This window comes from Dipodomys spectabilis, unplaced genomic scaffold, assembly GCF_019054845.1.
Source record: "Dipodomys spectabilis isolate Male_0828 unplaced genomic scaffold, ASM1905484v1 ptg000001l, whole genome shotgun sequence".
Taxonomy (NCBI): domain Eukaryota; kingdom Metazoa; phylum Chordata; class Mammalia; order Rodentia; family Heteromyidae; genus Dipodomys; species Dipodomys spectabilis.
In genome coordinates this window covers 17,071,246-17,092,247 of record NW_024870678.1, presented here as the reverse complement: position 1 = coordinate 17,092,247, position 21,002 = coordinate 17,071,246, and the positions used below count along the sequence as shown (strand labels likewise).

At 39.9% G+C, this 21,002-nt stretch overlaps 1 protein-coding gene across 5 annotated transcripts in view; it reads left to right on the top strand.

Annotated features, from left to right (window-relative positions):
- Positions 1 to 5,967: 5,967 nt before the first annotated feature.
- Ptprk (protein tyrosine phosphatase receptor type K) overlaps positions 5,968 to 21,002 on the top strand; it is a 504,742-nt gene continuing 489,707 nt past the window's right edge. For all 5 annotated transcript variants that reach the window (XM_042674068.1, XM_042673995.1, XM_042673924.1 and 2 more), the window contains exon 1: positions 5,968 to 6,107. In XM_042674068.1, coding sequence (XP_042530002.1) covers positions 6,011 to 6,107 — 97 coding nt within the window. In that variant the 5' untranslated portion in view covers positions 5,968 to 6,010. The remainder of the gene's footprint in view (positions 6,108 to 21,002) is intronic.

Genomic DNA, 21,002 nt, shown 5'->3' with positions numbered 1-21,002 from the left:
TGCGCTTCCAAATTGGCAACACCGAGCACTCAAGCTGCTTGTATTTTTTTTTTCCCCTTCCCTTGATAAAACCTTTGGAGCATGCAATTTCTTGACTAATGTTTCTGAACTAATCCCCAGTGATGGATATTTTTAAAAGGTTCAAGGGAGCCACAAAATGACTCCGATTTTGAATATAGTGTATTTCTTTCCATTGGATCCAAAGTTACCTAAGAATATGATGGAAAGAAGTTCCTGGGAGAATTTCCTCAGAGACTAAGGAGTATGGCTATCAGGATTCCTTTAGTTTCTAGATGCTCTGTTGTCAAGATCTAAGTAGTAAGTAGCTAGGTCTCAGAAACTCCCGAGAACAATACCCATCCAGAACAACACCCAAGGCTCCAACACCCATCCAGAACAATGGCTTTTATACGTTTAACAAACACTTTTAGAAAAATTTCTAGGATTTTATGTTCTGTCCAAGAGCGTTATTGTTCAGAAATTCCTTCTCTCCTTTCTCCAGGCATTCTGTTGACAAAACTTAAACCCTCACAACAATTCTATGAAGTTTTTTTCTTTCTCTTTTCTTACTTTTTCAAATTTCAGGGGAGAAAAAAATAGAAGCTCATTTCCACCTCCTACCCCAAGAGACTCTGCCTGATAAATTGGCATTGGGCATGAGAATTATCTACATAGGAATCAAGAGGGGGAATGAGATACAGAGTAAGATTCGGGTCAGAGTTATAGCCCAACTATTAACCAGCTGCATACCCTTGGACAAATAATTTAATCCTCTAGGCTGCAGCTTTTTCATTAGTTCAGTGAAATTAATAATACTACCTGCCTTGCCTACTTCACAGGGTTGGAGTGAGGATAGATTGAGATCACATGTGTGAATGTGTTTTGCAAAGTGAAAAGCATATAACCAATTAGTTCCTACTAACAAGCTGAGAATATTATCTAATTGCTTATAAATGCATGCTGTGTCTACACTCTTGCTTTGTCACTGGGTGAATAAGACCTTGTTTCTGTTGGCTACAGATTTTGTTCAGTGAGCAAAGCGGGGGCGGAGGTGGGGAGCATTTATTAAGCAGTTATTATCATCCAGGCCTTTTCATACTTATAAATCAACTGTTCTAAAAAATACATTTTATCAAATTATTTAGGAATCTCATTTTTCATATGAAACCAAGATACAGAGATACTAAATACAACTTAAAGTGGTTCTTTCCAAATTCTTTTTTCTGCATCCTACCTCTCAGAGATCATCTAGCTATTGTTTGGATCTTAACTACAACCTCCCCGCCCCCTCCCCCCCAAAAAAAGAGCTGCTTTTCTTAAGGCTTACTACCAAGGGGAAGAGTGGACTACTTAAGATGTGACACTAGTAGGAAGGAGTCAAAGGTGGAGTGACCTCAAAGGGGTTATCTTTATCCCATGGTCTTCTTCTCACTGTCTTTGTATCCTTACTACCACGGAGAGAGCAGCTTCCTTAGTTAAGGCTTTGCTTCCCCTCTCGCCTTCTCCTCATAGGTCAAAGCAATAGGGCCAAGTGACCACAGACTGAGACCATGAGCCAGAATAATCCCATATTGAATGTTGAATTCTCCCGTATTGAATATCTTAGCCATTCTTTCAGTGATGAAAATATTACTAACACATTCTTCTATTAAATTGGTCCCTAGTCTCAAGTAGAGAAATACTGCATTTTTCACTGTCCCGGGCACCATACCATATTGGGCAGTTATGGAAAAGATCTTATAAGAAAAGAAACCTGTCTAAATTTTGCCCAGTCCAGCGTACTACAAACCCAGTTTAACTGTGATATTTTTTCCAATGACACAGGAGCATCAGATAGAAATGGGGTTTTAGGGAAATCATTTTACCTGATGTAGGTCTAAGTTAGTGATTTGGAATCAGTATACAGTGAAGCTGCAAAAGACTAATTAAATCTGTATTCAGCAAAAAGATTTATTATGCACATGCACCCAAAATAATAAGAAAAGGAAGAAGGGGCAAATTATGTTTTATTATTACATATTTACTGGTAATAAATTTAATATTATGAGCTGGTTATTTACTTACTTTGCAGTGTTGTGGAACCAGATCATTGGGCATGCTAGGCTAGCATTCTCCCACTGACTACCTGCTTTCCCACACCTAAGTTGTCATAGTTGTCATCTTCTGCCTCCTCCTCCTCCTCCTCTTCTTTTCTTATTTTTCAAGATCAAAGAACATGCAGATATTTGTCATCTGATCTTTTGTGGAGTTCATGCTTGGTAAGTAGGCACTCTACCACTAATGTCATGCCTGTAGTCTCTTTTTTCACTGTGATTTTTGGGGTAAGATCTCATTTCATATAAACTTTTCTGCCCTGTAGGCCTTAGCTACTATACTACTTATTATGCTTCCCTGTTTTGCTAGAGATAGGCTTACCCATTGTGCTTTCTCTGTAGCTGAGATAACAAGGCTCACGCTACCCTGCCCAGCCTTAGGTTGAGATGAAATCTCGATTGCTTATTTGTCTAGGTTGGCCTCAAACCTTGATCCCCCCATCTCTGCCTCCCAAGTAGGTTGCCAACTGATCTTTAATGTACACACACACACACACACATACACACACACACCATAAATTTGATCACACTAGCACTCTGAGTGTATAGTGTGGCATTAAATATATTCACATTTTATCTTCTTTGATGGAAACCTTGTACTATCTGATTTCTTTATTCAATATTTTATCATAAACTTTATTTTTCTAATTTTCAATTTATTTCTTTCACAGTATTCACTTTTAATGATCATTAGATTCCTTCAGCTCATAATTGGCCTGTTTTTGGACATTTGCAATATTTACACTTTCCTCTTTTGTAAGCTTCTTGGACTATATAACACTTTGGTATTTTGGATTATTTTTATTAGAATAGCTACTAGATTAAAAAATAGGAATGCTAGGCTGGGAATATGGCTCAGTGGTAGAGTGTTTGCCTAGCATGCATGAAGCCCAGGGTTTGATTCCTCAGTACCACATAAAGAGAAAAAATCCTGAAGTGGCACTGTGGCTCAAATGGTAGAGCACTAGCCTTGAGCCAAAGAAGTTCAGAGACAGTGCCCCAGCCCTGAGTTCAAGCCCCATGACCGGAAAAAAAATATTTTTAAAAAAAGGAATGTTGTATCACTTTTTAACAAAGTTGCCAAATCTCTTCTAAAAGTTATAGAAAATTTATACTTAATCTGTCAGTTGATGGATATAGGTTGGGCATAGTGGGAGACCTCTGTAATTCTAAAAGTTTCAATGCAGGACAATTGCAAGTTTGAGATCAGTGTGGCCTATCTAGATCCTGCCAGACAAAACAGAACAAAACAGAACTCAGTGTTTTTAATGTTTGCCAAGAATTAGCTACAAGTATAGAAGAACCACGTAAACTCTACTGAAATGATTTCAAATTATATAAGCCTGCATTAGTTGTGGGCCCTGAGGACAAAAGGGCTGCTGTACTCATCCAAAAGATTTATTGCATTTCTTTGATTTTAGTGAGAAGGCATCTTTGCTGGTTTGGTGATTCCCTTTGGAAATTTCCTTTCTCCTCATTTCCCCTTCCCCATTTCTTATTTATTTAGGTGAATTAATCTCTAACCTTGTTTCCTTATTTTTGAAGTGAGAATAATTTTTCATCATGTGATTTTTGCCTAAACTCAAGGAAACATGGAATAATCTTAAGGATGCAATATGATAATAGGTATCTTAGTAGTAGCACATCCGGAAAAGGTTGTAAACATACTTGCTGCTGTCACTACTCCATGACAGGAGTGAGTGAAATGCAATCTTCCTTCCAAGGAACAAGGGCAAAGTCAGAACTGTGACACTACATAGGTCAGTCTTTAGAGAAATTTTATATTTATAATGTATTGTATAATATATTACTTGTATTTTATTTTTACAATTTTATATTTCATCTTTCGTACAATAGAGCAGATTAGTAAATACAAAATATATGTATACTAATGTATACATATAAATATATATGTGTATGTGTGTGTTCTTTTACTCCATGATATGGTTGCACATATAGTCTAACCTGGTATGGAATTTGTAATCCATTTCTCTCAGACTCCCAAATCTGGAATTATAGGCATATGGCATCATGCCTAGTTTAGAGTTTTCATTATTTTATTTCTGTGAATAACTGCTAAGTTCTGGAAAGTTCTATTAAGTCCTTAAATAAATATAAATATAAACATAAACATATTTTTCAGCTTTTGATTACTTGTGATTTAGGAACATTTCTCAATTTAAGAAACTGGAATGGTGGTAGGATGTCCTCAGATTACAGGTTAATGAGTTTGAAAAACATCAATTTTGTACTCTAAGAAGGATGAATTTTACTATGCTAAACTGAATTGACAAGAGTTGGGCTAATAATTATTCTAATGTGCAAGATTAAAATTTCTGTTTAAACTTCTATTCTTATCAATTAAAAATGTCTTTCCATACATATATATGGTGAGTTGCAGGTTGTGCACTAAGCCTGATCAAAACAAAGTATACATGTGATTAAAGAAATGTGTGGTTTGGTAAGTTACATGAATGTTATATTAAATTGAATATCCCATTCTCTTGATTTTAAAGGGATAGAAGTGTCTGATGTCAGGCATCAATCAACAAATTATTGCTAGGAATTGTAAAGATGCCATACTTCAGAATGGGTTATGCTTATACGATGTGATAGCACACATTTTTGTGCTATTTTACAAAAAACGAACCAAGTATACAGGGTACAGTGCTTACAACAGGAGCAAGTCAGGGTGGCATATGGTGAAACTACTTTTTACTGCTGCACAAGTAGCAAACTATAAAATACTGCACTATCATAAGATGGCTTTATGTTCCTTCTGGCCGATTACACATTGTTGCTTTCATTGCCTTTTAAGTATTTCTATTTTAAGTGGGCCCAATATATTAAAATAAAAATTATATATATATATATATATATATATATATATATATATATATGATATAGTCTACTCCACCAAGCCTGGGGGAAAGGAAAGAGGCCAGGAGGTTCCAGGACAACAGTCATTGAAGCAGAAAGTTAAAAGTCAAACACTCTCTAGACTAATGACAAATAAAACCAGAAAAGGAGACGCGCCAGTTGTTCACGCTGGAAAGTTACCGAACGTTTATTTTGGTCCAAGTTTTATGTATTACATGAACAAGGCACAGTAATTTTCTATGGGGGAGGGATGCCTTATTCTGTATTACGCAGGCTGCCTATTTCCTTAGGGGATGTTTCCGGCACCTTTTCTTCCTACCGGCGGTGGCCGTGGTGGGATCTTCATCTGGGGGGCACAACCCCAGGACTCCCCTCTGTTCGGGGTGGCGGGTGTCCTCCGTGCTGGACCTCAATCGTCCCGCCATTCTGCTTCCATTCCAGTTTCAGCAACAGGGTAGCGTGATGCCCCACGTCGCGATCCTTTTCCCGCTCGCCGCCCTGGGCAGAGCGGCGGGCGGGCGGCTGGGGACCCAGGCGGCGAACAAAGGCGGCGGCGGGGAGCCGCGGGGCGCGGGGCGCAGGAGGGCGCGCGCGCAGCCGGGGCTGGCGCGCGTCTCTCGGGCGGCAGGCGGCAGGCGGCGGCGGCGGGGGCGCGCTGGAGCCCGCATTCCTCCGAAGCGCCCGGAGCCCGCGGGGCGACGTCACCGCAGGCTCCGCCCCCCCGTCCCTCCCCGAGCAAAGTAACTCTTGACTAACAGGAGCAGCCACCGCCGAGCATGGAGAGCTGCCGCCGCGGCGGGCCGGGGACGCAGGAGACGCTTTCGCCCCCGAGGTAGTTTGGCGACCGCCCAGAAGGCCATCGTCCGGGCGCGGGGTGAGCGGGCGCAGACTCCCCACGCTCACCCCACGGCGGCTGCGGGGAGGGGGGGTCTTCCTGGCACCTCGCTCGTGGATTTCGCGGAGAGCCTCTCCCCCCCCCCCCCTCCCTCCCGGGCCAGCTCTTTACAAAGCTGCTTGAAACTTCTTCCAAACTCGCCATGGATTCGGCGGCGCCGGCGCTGCCCGCTTTTGTGGCGCTGGTGCTCCTCTCCCCGTGGCCTCTCCTGGGGTCAGCCCAAGGCCAGTTCTCCGCAGGTGAGTGGCTTGGGGGGGGCGGGTAGCCTGTGTGAGAGTGGAGAGGTGTGCGGAGCCCGGACCACCATCCCCAGCCGCCAGCTCCTCTGGCGGGTCCAGAACCAGGAGAACGGGAGGCTGTGGTGGCGGAGGGGTGCCGGGGTCTAGAAAGAGATGTCCTCGGAGTTTGCTCCAGGTGGGACGCGGGGCACTGGGCTGGCGCCACTTGGCGCAGGTAACTTTCCTCTTGGCGACCCATTGTTTCTCTCGGAGTCTCGTGCGGGATACAGGGCTTCACCTCTGGGCTGAAGTGCAGGGACATTTTCCTTGGGCGCACTGGTGGAGCCTCGGGGTCCGGCGCCACTGAGAAGGGGTGTGGGGGGCGGGGGAGGAAGAGAGGAGGAAAAAGTAGTTTGGAGTGCGGGGACGGTTACTCTGTGCCTGGTGGTGCGGGCTTGTGGCTGCTGGCTGCGCCCCCCCCCCCCACCGAGTGTTCAAAAATTAAACACACACACACACACACACAATTCCCAAGGAAGCCTTTGTCAGGAGTGTGCAGCCGCGAAGGGACGGAACTGGGCGCGCTTTGCCAGGTGCTTTTTGTCCGGGGGGAAATCACCTCCGCGGTCGGACTATTGTCCGACGACTTCCCCGTCGTCCCTCCTCCCCACCAACCCCAAGCTTTGGGTCGCTCCTGGCCCAGCTCTACGGGCCGGGACTGCTTGGAGACTGTTGCATGCGTCTCCTGGCGGAGTCTTTTAAGATGTTTTGCAATGCCATCGTAAGGATCCGTGCCGAGCGATCGTGGGCCGGGAGCTCGGGGCGCCCAATCCGCAAAGCCAGACCCGCATGCGGAGGACCCGCATGTCCCACGTAGCCATCACCGGGCTGGCTCCGCACCTCTCCTGGGGCCCGCCAGGGGCTAGAAAGACCACTGCCCGCCAGGAGAACCCTTTATAACACGGAGAGGAGGCAATCTGGCGGTGTTCCTTTCGTTTGAGCGCTTAGTAAAGCCACTCTAGGAACTCCGGGAGCCCTACTAGCCCTCTTGAGGGGTAGGGGAGGGTGGCTGGTCCTGGGGTCCCTTCCAGTTTTGTTCCTTGGTGCCTTTCTAGCCTCTCCTGCGCGGGGGTGGGGGGGGGGTTCTGAAGTTTCACCCGGTGAACGCTGGGGAGCGGGCACCGGGTCACCAATTTGCTTCCTTCCCGGTCCTGATAACTTTTCCAGCCAAACCACCCCGGCTCAGCTTGGCTGGCGGGTTGACTGAGCAGATGGCAGCGCAGGGGTGGCCGTGAGGTGACAGAAGACGGGAAACGCCACAGCCACACGCCTGGCTCAGTCCGCCGGGTGTGCAGAAAGAACTTACTTTGTGGAGACTGCTCGATTTCCTGGGAATAAACTCACCCTGTTGTTGTTTTCCCGGGCAGTAGTGTCTTTTCTTTCGCTCTCCCCTCCCCCATTCAGAACTCCAGAGGAATTAGCCCTCAGATTCGGGTGGCAGCTTGTGTCATCCACTTACGCAGAGACGATGAAATGGCAGCAGGCAGAGGAAAGGCTATGTGTGGAGATGATGTGTGCCACAGCTCTCTGCGCAATGTTTTCATTTAATTCTCTTTGGATTGAACATTACTGCATGCATCTCTGACACACTTACCCGTTAGTATTGGAACCAGGCTTGATGTAACTCATTATATGCAGCAAGTGGGAGTGGGGATCGATTTTTGCAGTGTTTGTAATGGCACAAAGAGCCTGCGCTTGAAAAGGCGTGTAGTTTGTTAATTGAAAGTTTGAACTGTACCAGTTGCATGATTAAACTTACATGTATTCAGCAGCCGCAGCTATTAGTATCTCAACAGCTGATGGATATATTTTCTATAGTAAAGGAACTTTTTTTTTTTCTTTTTTGGGCATTACTTACCCTTTAAAGAACAAGGGAATATATTTCTTTTATCCCAATGTACTGATGGGCTTTCTGATACATGGAGTTTTGTTATCTCAAATAACAATTGTGCTCATGCACATCTAGTTCTAAATCATTTTGTTTTCTAAATATGCCTGGCTTTTCTCCTTAGTGACTTTATATTGTATTTAATTAGTAGGCTGTAAAGTCCTAATAAGTATAAAACAGGGTTGTCCATAAAAATTGCCACTCAGTATATATATATATATATATATGTATGTATATATACACACATATATCTATACATTTATATATATGCACACACATATATGCTCAGAGATGGGTGTCTTTTATTCTCAGGTTTAAAAGTCAGATTGTAGACTCTATAGTCTTAAAAGTTCAATCTCTAATTATTTCCATGTTCTGGTTAATCATAAATCTTATGAAATTGTACTGTCATCAAATCCTGTCAGTCAGAATTGTTGAATGACATAGACTACAGATGAATTAGAGATGATATTTTAAATGATGAACTTTTTGAAAAATTCACATAAGCATGTTTTAAAAAGCTAAAATTCTTTTCCAAATTTGGTTCCAAGTTATTGTTAAATACTTTTAAATCATACTCCTTAAGGCTATTCACAACCTTCTGAAATTATTGTGTGACTCCTAATGTAGTGAGCTTATAAACAATGTGAAAATCAGATAGGGCCTTTGATATATCACATACATCGCCTTTTAAAATCTCACAATGTAAGACTTTTCGTTATTGTGACTTCTTTCTTAGCTTTTGGAGTTAAAAAGTATATAACTCTATGGCAAATTTCTTTAAAACCAGGACCTCCTATAAATTTCAATTTGTATTCTTTCATTTTCAGTCATTCTCTTAAAATCTCTGGTAAAACTGGGTCATAGAAATTCAGAAGAGGTTAGAGTACAGTATATGTATTGGGTTGTGGGACTATTGCCTCCTGATATCATCCCGTAAGAGAGTGTTTTCTGGAAGAACTCAGGTGACCTACAAAACCAGTCTCAGGGGAGATGACTTGGAAACTCAGCTTTCCCATCTATAAAATGAAGATAATAATACCTGTCCTGATCATTCCAGGTAGTTTTTATGAGGATGAGGCAACATAGTTTATGTGAGCCACCACTGTCAATTGTAAAGCATTATGCAGCTGCCTGGTGTGTAATCATCATACATTAAGGTAGCTAAAGTACCTTAGTTTCAGTGTTTACTGTCCCCAAAGTCTTGGAACGCTCTATTTAGTGATAGTGTTGGCTGTTTAGAATGTGTGTGTGTGTGTGTGTGTGTGTGTTTCACTAGCCTTTTTCTCTCTTCGTTCTTTTTATTTGTTTATTTATTTGTTTGGGATGCCAGTCCTGGGGCTTGAACTCAGGGCCTGCACGTTGTCCCTGAGCCTTTTTGCTCAACGCTAGCTAGTGCTCTACCGTGTAAGTCAGCTCCACTTCCAGCTTTTTGGTGGTTAATTACAGACAAGAGTGTCATAGACTTTCCTTCCGGAGTGTCATTGAATTAGGATCCTTAGATCTCAGCCATAGCCATACTGATTATAGCCATAATCAGTATCCACTGATGTCTGTCTAGTCACTCATGTATAAAACAAATATCTTAGATTGTCATAGACCAGTGTACAACAGTGACAGCACAGTGATTAAGTTATCCTTGAAACAAATTTATTCTTTATCGTCTGTAGATCTTTACATGCATTAAACTCATGGACAAGCTAGTATCAATATTCCCAGCATTCAGATTAGAGGAAAAATAATACTTTTAACCATTTTTTAAGCTGTTAGTTGAACTGTTGGCTTAGCTTTTCCATCTCAGTGTAGAGAATAACATGCAGCTTTTAGATGCAGTCTTCCCTGTGACCTAGAGAGGGACTATTGTCTCTTTAGTATGATGTGAGACAGAAAATGCAGCTGAGGATCCTGGCTGTGCTTCCTGGAATGTCACACTGGTAATCCCTTAGGACCTTTCAACCCATCTATCTAAGTAGTGCCACTTGTGTCTGACTTCACATTGTCCCCAAGACAAAACTGTTTTCACTTATTCTTATTATTTACTAGGAAAGCACATTCTAGCCAGTTTGTGTTGAGGATTGCTTTTGAGTTTGCTAGTTTTGAATGGTCACTGTCTTAATGCATTTGGTGCCTTAGTAATGACCACAACTTATAATCACTAGTGATGAGAGGTAAATGGGCATTTCTAGGCTTTTTTTCTCTTACTTGTCCCCTTCTATCTGAATGCTGACTTTCCTAGATTTCGAGATGCCATTTTTTGTGTCTGGCCTGCCCAGACGGGAAGAGGTAGGTTTGGCTGCTATTTGGGTATTGGCATGTACGCTGCTGACAGCTCCTCTCTTTGTGTTTATAAATGGGAATATAAAAAAATAAATAAATCCCTCTGCCATTCCAGTCTTCTTCCACACTGCCTCCCACTCATTTCTAGCAACAACAACCAAGCTCTATGTACATATACACAAAATGGCAATCTTTTGGCTTTCACCAAAATATCCTGGGGGTAGGGCAGGACCATCTTGGATTTTCTGCCTCTTCCTACTCTCTAGCCCTATCCCAGAGCTGACCTGAAGCCTTATTTTATTATTACTTAGCAGGTAATAACTCATATATGAGGTTTGACCTGATGTCTTGATATAACATGGATGTGTCCTTTATTTAAAACTGGAAATAGGACTGATTGATTCTCACTGACGAAAACTAATGCCCTCTCTCCCACCAAACATCATATGTCTAGCAATGATGCTTAAATACATTCATATTTATTAAGTTCATGTGATATAATGCCAGATAGAGCAAGTGTTTTGAGCCCTACTATTTTTGAAGTACATTTTCCTAGTTCTACTGAAGGTGATATTAAGGCCAGTGTAAATCATGTTGAAGGTGGACCTGTGTGGACCATTTCTTCCACTAGCTCTTCATAGAGGAAGAGGATTGCTGGAAGATTGAGAGCAGAAAACCAAGAGAGCTTACAGATTTTTTTTTTCAGACAAAAGGGAACACAGGGATTGTGTGTGTGTGTGTGTGTGTGTGTGTGTGCAATTTTCAAGAGAGGGAAACTGTCCTATTTTTTACTTGTTTATTTGAATCAGCCTTTGCCTTTGTTCAAATAGATTTCATTTCTTATTCAGTCAATGGAAAAATTTCCCTCTGTGTATTCCTATCAGACTTTACCCTTTGATCATATGTATCTTGGTTTGTATTCCTTTATTAAATCGTGTTTCTCTGCCTAAAGAGGTTATAATTACTTGTGAACATGACTTTAAAAAATAATCAAAATTCCCGCTGTTTGTAGTAGTTTCTGAAAAATTGTTTAAGAAATATCAAATCATGAGATATTTCAAGTAGTATTTAACAATAAAGCATGAAATATCAGTCAGGCTTCAATTGAAGCCAAAAGCAAATTGCATAGCCATGAAATAATTATTTAATGTCACAGGATGTGTATTTGTTGTATTTATCTGTTTCTGGATGAAAAAAGAGTGAGATTTTTGTTCCCTTTTGTATATGGGAATAGAAACTTTGAACACCAGGTTCCCTGATATTTTTGTGATAAGTTACATACAACTGTGCTTTGTGAATTTTTTTTAAAGGATTATTACGTTGGAATATTTACAGTACAAAGTTTGAGGTAATCTGCAAACTTTAAACTTCATCTCAGTACAAATAAATGTCTTAAAAAATCAAAGTTACACATAAGAACTGTTTCTTGAAGGTTCTGTTATATAAAAGTTTTTCTGTATATATTCTTGTTTGAATTCTTTGGATTTGCTAATATTTTGGTAATAACATTTTAATAATTTAAAAACTTGGTTTTGTGATAATGTTTTAGATTTTTGAGGTTCTGGGAAGACATTAGGCCTGGGATGTGAGGATTGTATTGATTCTGTGGTGGAACTTTGCCATTTTCCCACTTAACTCTGGTTGAGGTGTTTTTTTTTTTTTTTTTGAGGGGAGGGGAACTTTCTGTTTTATCTGTTGGTAATCTATAAACATTATCAGTGGCTTATTTTGTCACTTACATTTGCTTTAAGAGCCAATTAAGTAATCCTAGATGACATGATTCCTGCGTCCACTTAATATTGTTGTGGAGCTCTGTTTGCAGAACAGTGATGAATCGGGCAATGCTGGTTAGTTACTTCTCCAGATGTCATGCTAGGAGTTGCTTTAATAAGAGGACTCAGAAATGAAGCCACATGAAATAATGTATAGTTCAGATACTGTGGGCACTGATTTTGTTGGGAAAGCTGTAAGTATGTGTAGCTTAGCAATGATAGTAATTCACTGTACAAAGTTCAGATTATAAAGATGCTGAACACATATTGGGGTAACACAAAACTCCATGCTTATTTTCTCTGTTTCATAGATGAAGAAACGGTAGTGAAGATTAAATGAACTAGACCTTTTATCCTATCCTCTCCTATCCATCTTTTCTTCAGAAAAAAGCAATCAGTTACCCTCTAGATTGTTGTCTATTTTGTATAAAACTTTCCCAGTGCATCCTGCATTGGGTTAGGCTGACTCTCCAGCCTGCTAACCCAGCCAGAGGAATTCTCTTGTTCCTAGTTAGACAATGAGGTAAATCCACCAGCAAGTTTAGTGTGAGGCAAGACTGGTCACAGTCTTGTTGTGATTTGTCTTAGGACATTCAGACTCATCAAGAGTGGAGAAGACATTCTACAGTCCTTACTACACACCTAATCTCTGATGGCTAATTGTTTCACAGTCAAGGTATTCTGGCACTGCAAGGTTCTCTAGGGTTTTGCTACTTAAATTGTCCACCGACTAGTAGCATCAGTTACACCTGAGAACATGGGCTGATCAAGCTACCACATGACCTACTGAATCAGAATCCCTACTTTAATAAGGCTAGGTGACTTTCTTGTAATGTTTAACTTTGAGAAATAGTACAGGAAGACAAAGAAAGCTTGGATTGAAAAGAATCTCACGTGCACTTTTTTTTTTTTTTTTTTGTCGGTCGTGGGGCTTGAACTCTGGGCCTGGGCGCTGTCCCTCAGCTCTTCAGTGCAAGGCGAGCGCTCTACCACTTGAGCTACAGCGCCACTTCCGGTTTTCTGGTGGTTTATTGGAGATAGGAGTCTCATGGTCTTTCCTGCCCAGGATGGCTTTGAACCGCGATCCTCAGATCTCAGCCTCCTGAGTAGCTAGGATTACAGGCGTGAGCCACCAGCGCCCGGCCTCACGTGCACTTCTTATAGGACTCAAAGACTATAGTGAAAGGATTAATTATAAGATGAAGCAATTCTTCTGGATTTATAATCTTATCAGTATTTACTGGATTATAATTTACCATCCCAGACACATCAAAACAATAATGCCGCCCACTTTTGTTTTAAAGAATGCTCAGATAAATTTGAAAGAAATAGATTCACAGGAAAAAAGAAGGATAAATAGTTTTAGTTATGAGTTTTGATTAGAATTTTTAGCGGCAAATATACTGAGGAACTAAAAATATCAAGTGCATTTCATTTTACTTAATGCAATTTAGTTCAGGAAATAGTATTCCCTCTGACATTATTAGTGGTAGTGTCTTCATAATTTTCTTTTTTTTTTCTTTCCAAGTATAATTTAAGATCTTTGTAATAAGGAGCTCATTTATAGGACAGTCAAATTTAATGAATGGGAGTTAGTAGGTAGACTGCATTAAATTTCACAAGCATTCTTTTTACTATGCTTTATGCTTATATTTAAGAACAGAGATTTTTGTCAGTTTCCTCAAGAGAAAAATTATGATGTAATAGACAGTGTATACTATTCTTGTCAAAGCACAATTTTGCTTGCATTTTATAGCTTGCTTTAGCGTTCTTTCAGAAAATGAATTTTCCCAGAAGACCTAATTGCCTTCTTATTAATGAGCCTGGAAGTGGGTTTTTTTTTTTTTTTTGTTATTCATTTACTATTCTAAATGTGTCTACTTGTGCTTGCTGTTTCAACAGTGAAGTCTCTGATTAAATCACAACTGGTATATTTGTTTTTGCCTTTCACTAGTCATTCAGAAAGTGCTGGTATAATGACATGGTTATAGCAGAGACTAATGAAAAGAAAATAGAAATTAATGTAGCCATGGTAGTTGGTAATATAGTGTTTTTAGAAACTAGACTTTGGGATAAGAGATAGTAGCTGTTCTTGTTTTTTTTTTAATGTTCCTTTTTTAAAAAAAATTTATTTATTTATTTACATTGTGAAAATACCGTACAGAGGAGTTACAATTACATGGGCAAGATAAGGAGTACATTTCTTATCAAGCATTGTTGCCTCTTCTTTGTTTCCCCTTCCCATCCCCTCCCATATTCCCCCCTCCCCCACCCGATTCTTCTGCCCCCCCCACCAAAGTTGTAAAGTTCGTTTTTCAACATAAGGACTTGTGCATCTCATTGTTGCAATGGGTCCACCTGTATCCCCAGTTAAATGATTTGTTTTTTCCCTTCCCCTCCACAAATTATACCAACATCAGATACAGTGAAAGCAGGGGTTATACCATGGAGGAGGGATATACAAAGCAACATAGAAATCATCTTGTAAATATGTTAGAAACAATTGCATGAAAGGAAAAAAAAACATTTGAATACTTATCTTGGGGTTCTTCCCCTAACATCAACTTGTCTGACCTTTTCTGGTTGACTCAGACATATACCAGTTATTGCAAATAAGGGAAACCATTGGACCTATGTTTCTTTGGGCTTGGCTTACTTCACTTAATATAATTTTTTCCAAGTCTTTCCATTTCCTAACAAATGAAGCAATGTCATTCTTCCTGATGGAGGCATAGAATTTCATTGTGTATATATACCACATTTTCTTGATCCATTCATCTACTGAGGGGCATCTGGGTTGGTTCCATATCGTAGCTATGGTAAATAATGTTGCAATAAACATAGTTGTGCTGGTAGTTTTACTATGGTCTTGTTTGTGATCATTTGGGTAAATGCCCAAAAGTGGGATTTCTGGGTCATAGGGGAGCTCTATGTGGAGTCTTTTGAGGAACCTCCATACTACTTTCCAAAGTGGTTGAACAAGTTTACACTCCCACCAACAATGAAGTAAGGTTTCCTTCTGTCCACATCCCCTCCAGCATCTGTTGTTATTAGAGTTCTTGATTATAGCCATTCTAACTGGGGTGAGGTGGTATCTCCATATTGTGTTGATTTGCATTTCTTTTATGGCTAGAGCGATTGAGCATTTCTTCATGTGTCTATTGGCCATCCTTCTTTCCTCTTCAGAAAAGTTTCTCTTTAAGTCTTTAGCCCACTTATTTGTTTCTTTGAAGTTTTGTTTTTGGGGGATTTAATTTTTTAAGTTCCAGGTATATTTTAGATATGAGACTCTTGTCTTTTTTAATGTTCTTAAGGGAAAATTTTCTTAGCCTATATTGTCAGAGCCACAAAACATGTAGCTGTTGGATTAATTGTAAAGCAATATGACTTCTGTGTTTCCTTAAAGACTTCAGTGTTTGAAGGAAGCAGTCTTTTTTTTTTTTTGTCCGGTCGTGGGGCCTGAACTCTGGGCCTGGGTGCTGTCCCTCGACTCTTCAGCTCAAGGCTAGCGCTCTACCACTTGAACCACAGCGCCACTCCCGGCTTTTTTCTTTTTGCTTATGGGGTGCTGAGGAATCGAACCCAGGGCCGCATGCATGCAAGGCAAGCACTCTACCACTGAGCCACCTTCCCAGCCCCCTCAAGGAAGCAGTCTTATTGGAGACAGATTACTGAGAAGAGAACTAGAGATGAGAGCTCCCTGCAAGTCATTTTTGTCTATCATCAAGATTTTAGACTTCAAATGTTCTGACCAGTTACATTTTTCTAATTTTGCCTCAAATTCTGAGCTTGTCTCTTTTTTCTACTATTCTACTTTTATTCTTGTCAGCAAGAATTAGGTTCTTTTATTCCCTCACATATTGGCGAAGAGAGATTTTTTTTCCCCCCAGAGCATGACAGAAACAAGAATAGGAGCTGGCACTTACTGAAAGCCTCTGTCTGACCCACCAGGACCTGTAGTCAACACTTTATATATTTCCAAGTCTTTACAATAAACAGGTTTAGAGAGTGTGAGCTCTTGCCCTAAGTGGCTGTGTGAAGGACTGGGTGAACCAAGTCATTGAATGTAGACACATGTTCAGTACTGTACATTCAATAATAATAATTGTATATATGTAGTGATCATAAATTTTCTTGATTGCATATAAGTAGAAAATGCAACTCTGTTTGGTGGCAAGAATTTATTGTCTCTCATGACAATTTAAGTCGAACTTAAATTAGAAGTCTGCAGGACTGCACTGGGATACAGTCTCCCTCTGCCTGCTCAATTTGGGTCTGAGTGGCTGTATATGGAGGCAAAATCACCAAGGCATCTCCCACCACCCAAGTTCAGGGAAGTGTGAACTTACTTGTTGGTTGTACCTTCAAACCATTCCGGATGTTCACTGAGATTGAGCCAGTGGATCATTCATCCTACTAGTGTACCAAAAGCTATGACCAATGGAAAATTACTTGAAGACTTAGTTCAGGGTTCTGGGTTCAAGACTAGATTCCTCTCAGGTTATTTGTGGACCAGTTAGGGAACTATGATACCCTCCAAATTATCTGTTTTGCACAGAGGAGCGGGAAGTAGATTCTGGAAAGGCAAGTAGAGTGTGTGCATGTGATGCAATTCAGCTGGACTTGAGCAGTAAAAAGGAGGTGGTGCAGCCTGTTGCTGGTGGCTCAGACTGTAATCCTAGCTACTTAGAAGGCTGAGGTCTGAGGATGACAGTTGAAAGCCAACCAGGGCAGGAACATTGAGTGTCAAAAAAAAAAAAAGAACATGGGAGCATTTTGTGGTGTGTGTGTATGTGTATGTGTGTGTGTGTGTAAGTGATAATAATCCTTTTGAGAAGAAGAAAAAAGTTAGAGGGGAAAAGTCAGTGGGATTCTATTGGGTTGGATGGCAATACCCAGAGAAAAATGTGGCTGTCTAAGATTTAATTTCTAGGGAGAAAAGGATGGAGGAGCAAGAGAACAAAGATATTTGTGATTGAATGAAATTTTATTTTTATGTTTTTCTATCTTTAAGTCCTACTTTAAAGCAAATTTGCTTTTATTATTTTTCTTACACTATTCTCTAACTCAGTATTAAATAAACCCAACATTAAATTAATGATTTCTTCATTTGTCATATGATTCAAATGTTCCTGAAGAATCTGAGCTCAAACTCAAGATTTCAATATAGGGAGGGGGAAGTATTGTATACACACATGCACACACATACATTTACACCTATATAGACATACATAAATACATATGCATATATAATTTTGCTTAATGATAATTTACATAAGGGATATTTAAGAACTTCTAGAATTATTTTGGTTTGTGTCTAGAATTTTTAAACACTGTTTCCATACACAAACTTGGCTTAATGATGAGCTTTGATTACAGTAATAGTATGTGTATGAATGAAAGCGACCATTTTTAGATAACTGCCTGATGTTCAGGTATCCTTAAAAGATTTACTTGTGTATATATGTGCATATATTTATTTTTAAGTACAGGCAGAAGGATAGATCATCTGTGCTATATTATCTTGAATAAAGAGAAATAGAGGAGAAATAAAACGTACTGTTTGGAAACCAATGTTAAAAACCACAAGAGGTGAATTTGTGTATAATTTTGATCTTCTAAAATCTGCTATCTAACTATAATGCTTATCTGAGCAATGTGGGGATTAGGAAGTTGAAATATCTGGGGTATTGCGTAATGAACAAAATGTAGGGAAGTAACAGCTGGATTGGAGCAGATTGTTCCTTATCGTCCTTTATCTAAACTCATATTTAAATACTTAGAGAATATAGGAGGTGAAGGAGATGTGAGGGGTCCTGAATCAGAGAAGGCCAAAGACTTTGGAGATCTGTGTAGGAGGCTGTTTCAGACCATACAACACAGAGCCTATAACAAGGAAAGACCTGGGTTCCAGATTTAGCACTGTCACTTGGTTGTAATCTTTCCTGTTTGATTCTTCATTTACTTGTAACTAGCATGGATATATTACAATGAAGGTTGATTTTAAAGTGTTTTCTGGTTATCTTTTTAAGGTAAAATGTATACTATGTGTGAAAGTTCCTCTGTAGTTATATACGTCCATACTATGTATTTATTTTTGTAGTAATATAAAGTGATATATTTTTGTAGTGATTTTTTTTTTGTTGAAAGCCCCAAAAAGAATATAAGCTGAGGAATGAGAATGAAGAAAAGAGATGTTTTATATATGTCAAAGTTATGCATCACATATCCCAGTATTGAAGGAAGTAGTACAATGTTTGTATGAGTCTTATAAACAATGAGTAATTCTATCACAAGTGTAGTCCTCTTCAATTCATATATATACATATATGTATGTACATATATATGTATATGCTGCCATATAGCATTTAAATTTTGTCTTTACATATCCTTGAGACGATACACCCAAAATAGAAAAAGATTACCAAAGAAGTATGCAATGCTTGCTACCAAGATAGTAAAATTCCAGTAAGTGGAATTTCGCAAAAGTTGAGTAATCTGAGGTATAAACAAAGTCAAGTGGTGGAGAAAAAAATTGTTTCCTTGAGGCTCATGTCAGTAAAATGCTGGAGGTAGAACTGGGAAGTGATAGCATCTTAGGCTGCAGTATGTATACATGTACACTCACTCACTGGACATCCATATGCAAAATCCGCTTGGCTGTAGATTCAGGCTTGCTGCAACCTTACACTGTTTGAACTGTCTTTGCTCCCTGGACTCTGTCGGTTCTCCTCTCTACTGCTGTTTTCATGGAACTCATTGTCTTGAGTGGTAGGCAGCCACTAGGAAGAGGGAGGCCAGAGACCAGCAGAGAGACCTGCAGGGACTACTGAGGTACACTGGTGCTCCCCTCTTACTTCTCTAGCCAGCTCCTGTATCTCAGGAGCAGAACAAATTCACATCTTGACACTTTGGTCATTCATTATGAAGAAGATAAGAATATTTACATTGTAACTCCACCTACTGTTTTACCAGAAAATGGAGACTTTTGCATTTCTGTGTTAAAAGAGAATTCTGGAGAGAAATAATGTTTTCTAAGCAGAATTAAAATCGCCAAGTTTTGTGGTCCCTTCAAACTTGCAAAAACTTGAACAAATCTTAGAAAATTTGCTTTACTTAAGTCATTTCCACAATAGGCAGCCACATGCTGATTTTCATTCAGATGATATAGCATAATATGGAAGTGCAGCATGAATGGTGCCTGCCTGCCAGAGTCCATCATTCTCTTGTTTTCTGATCATGATACTTCCATATAGTTCTGACTTTTTTTTGTTGTTGTTGGTCGTGGGACTTGAACTCTGGGCCTGGGAGCTGCCCCTGAGCTCTTTAGCTTAATGTGAGCGCTCTACCACTTGAACCATAGCACCACTTCCAGTTTTCTGGTAGTTAATAGGAGATAAGTGTCTCACAGACTTTCCTGCTAGGGCTGGCTGGCTTTGAACCACGATCCTCAGATAGCACACCCTCCTGAGTAGCTAGGATTACAATGTGAGCCACCAGTGCCTGGCTTGTAGTTTTGACTTTTGACAAATTGGGGTAAGGAATGTATACCTTTTCAGGGTATACATTTTGAAGAATCTTGACTTTAAATGCCTGGCACATTAGTGAAATTCATTCGCATTAGCTATTATTATTGCCATCATTATTACTGGACTAAATTAACTAATGTTTGCAGAATATCTAATCTCATGCTGTTATCTTTTCAAACCTCTAACTGCATTATCTTTTACTTTAAAATAAAACCAGCAGAGAGTAGATAATAGGATACCTGAAATAAATTAGCTCAATATGCTGATTAACAAAGAACACAGGCAGCACTATGAAGAATATTATTCATTGCTTAGGAAAACAAGAGACAAACTTACACCAATTTCTAAAGCTCCAAATCTGAGGATGAATGAATGACAACAGTAACAACAAACAACAACAAAAATCAGCACTATGGACAATTAAAAAAAACAAACCTCAAATAGTAGCTGTGTGTGTGTGTGTGTGTGTGTGTGTGTGTGTGTGTGTTAGAGAGAGAGAGAGAATGAGAGAGAGGGGGGCCATTAATTTTTAGGTGTAAGACTAGTTGCAAAATGCACTTTAAACTGTATTGGGAATTGAATTTAGGGCTCTGCCATGCTTCAGTTCTGTTTGGGTTCTTGCACTTTTCCTGGGCTGGCCTGGGACCAGGAGGATCCTCTCCCCTCTGCCTTCCCAGCAGCTTGGATTATAGGTCTGGACCACCCTCTGCAGTTCACTTAATTTCTTAAGCAGTGGAGAAGATAGGAAGTTTTAGGCATACATTAAATTATCCTGTGAAGAGGGTGAAGGTCAGAGAAAATATGAAAAACATAGTTTGGGAATCTGATTAAAGAGACAATTGGCAAGAAAGTGGAGGAGTAAAATCTCTACTACTTCAAGCATTGTCTGCCCAATGAGATTAGAGTCCTGTCTAGAAGCAGCAATCAGATTTAGAGAGGAGGTGGATTAGTAAGCAAAAATGTGAGATCTCCATAACATATAAGCATATCTTTTGCTAGGGATTATGGAGTGATAAAGAGTTGTTTCCATTTGAAACATGCACTAAGCAAATGTACACTAGCATTTAAAACATCTATTTACTCCTGAATGCTTGCTTACATTTTTGTTTTTGTTTTTGAAGACTCCATGGGGATTTAATCTTCTTTAGTAATGAGGCAGTTTCAAAGCTGTTTACTCTAAAACCTTTTTAAGCCACTGTCCACTAACTACTTTTTAAAGCCATTTTTTAGTCTTGCATATGCTGTTAAGGTCTGGCCACACTCTTTGATCATTATTAGCCTTTTTGCAGAGTTGTTCTGTGACAAGTCAATGTAGAGGAAACCCTCTGTCAACTTCCACAAGGTTTTATGTTCTACTCAATTTGTATCTCTTGTACTCTTTCACTTTTTG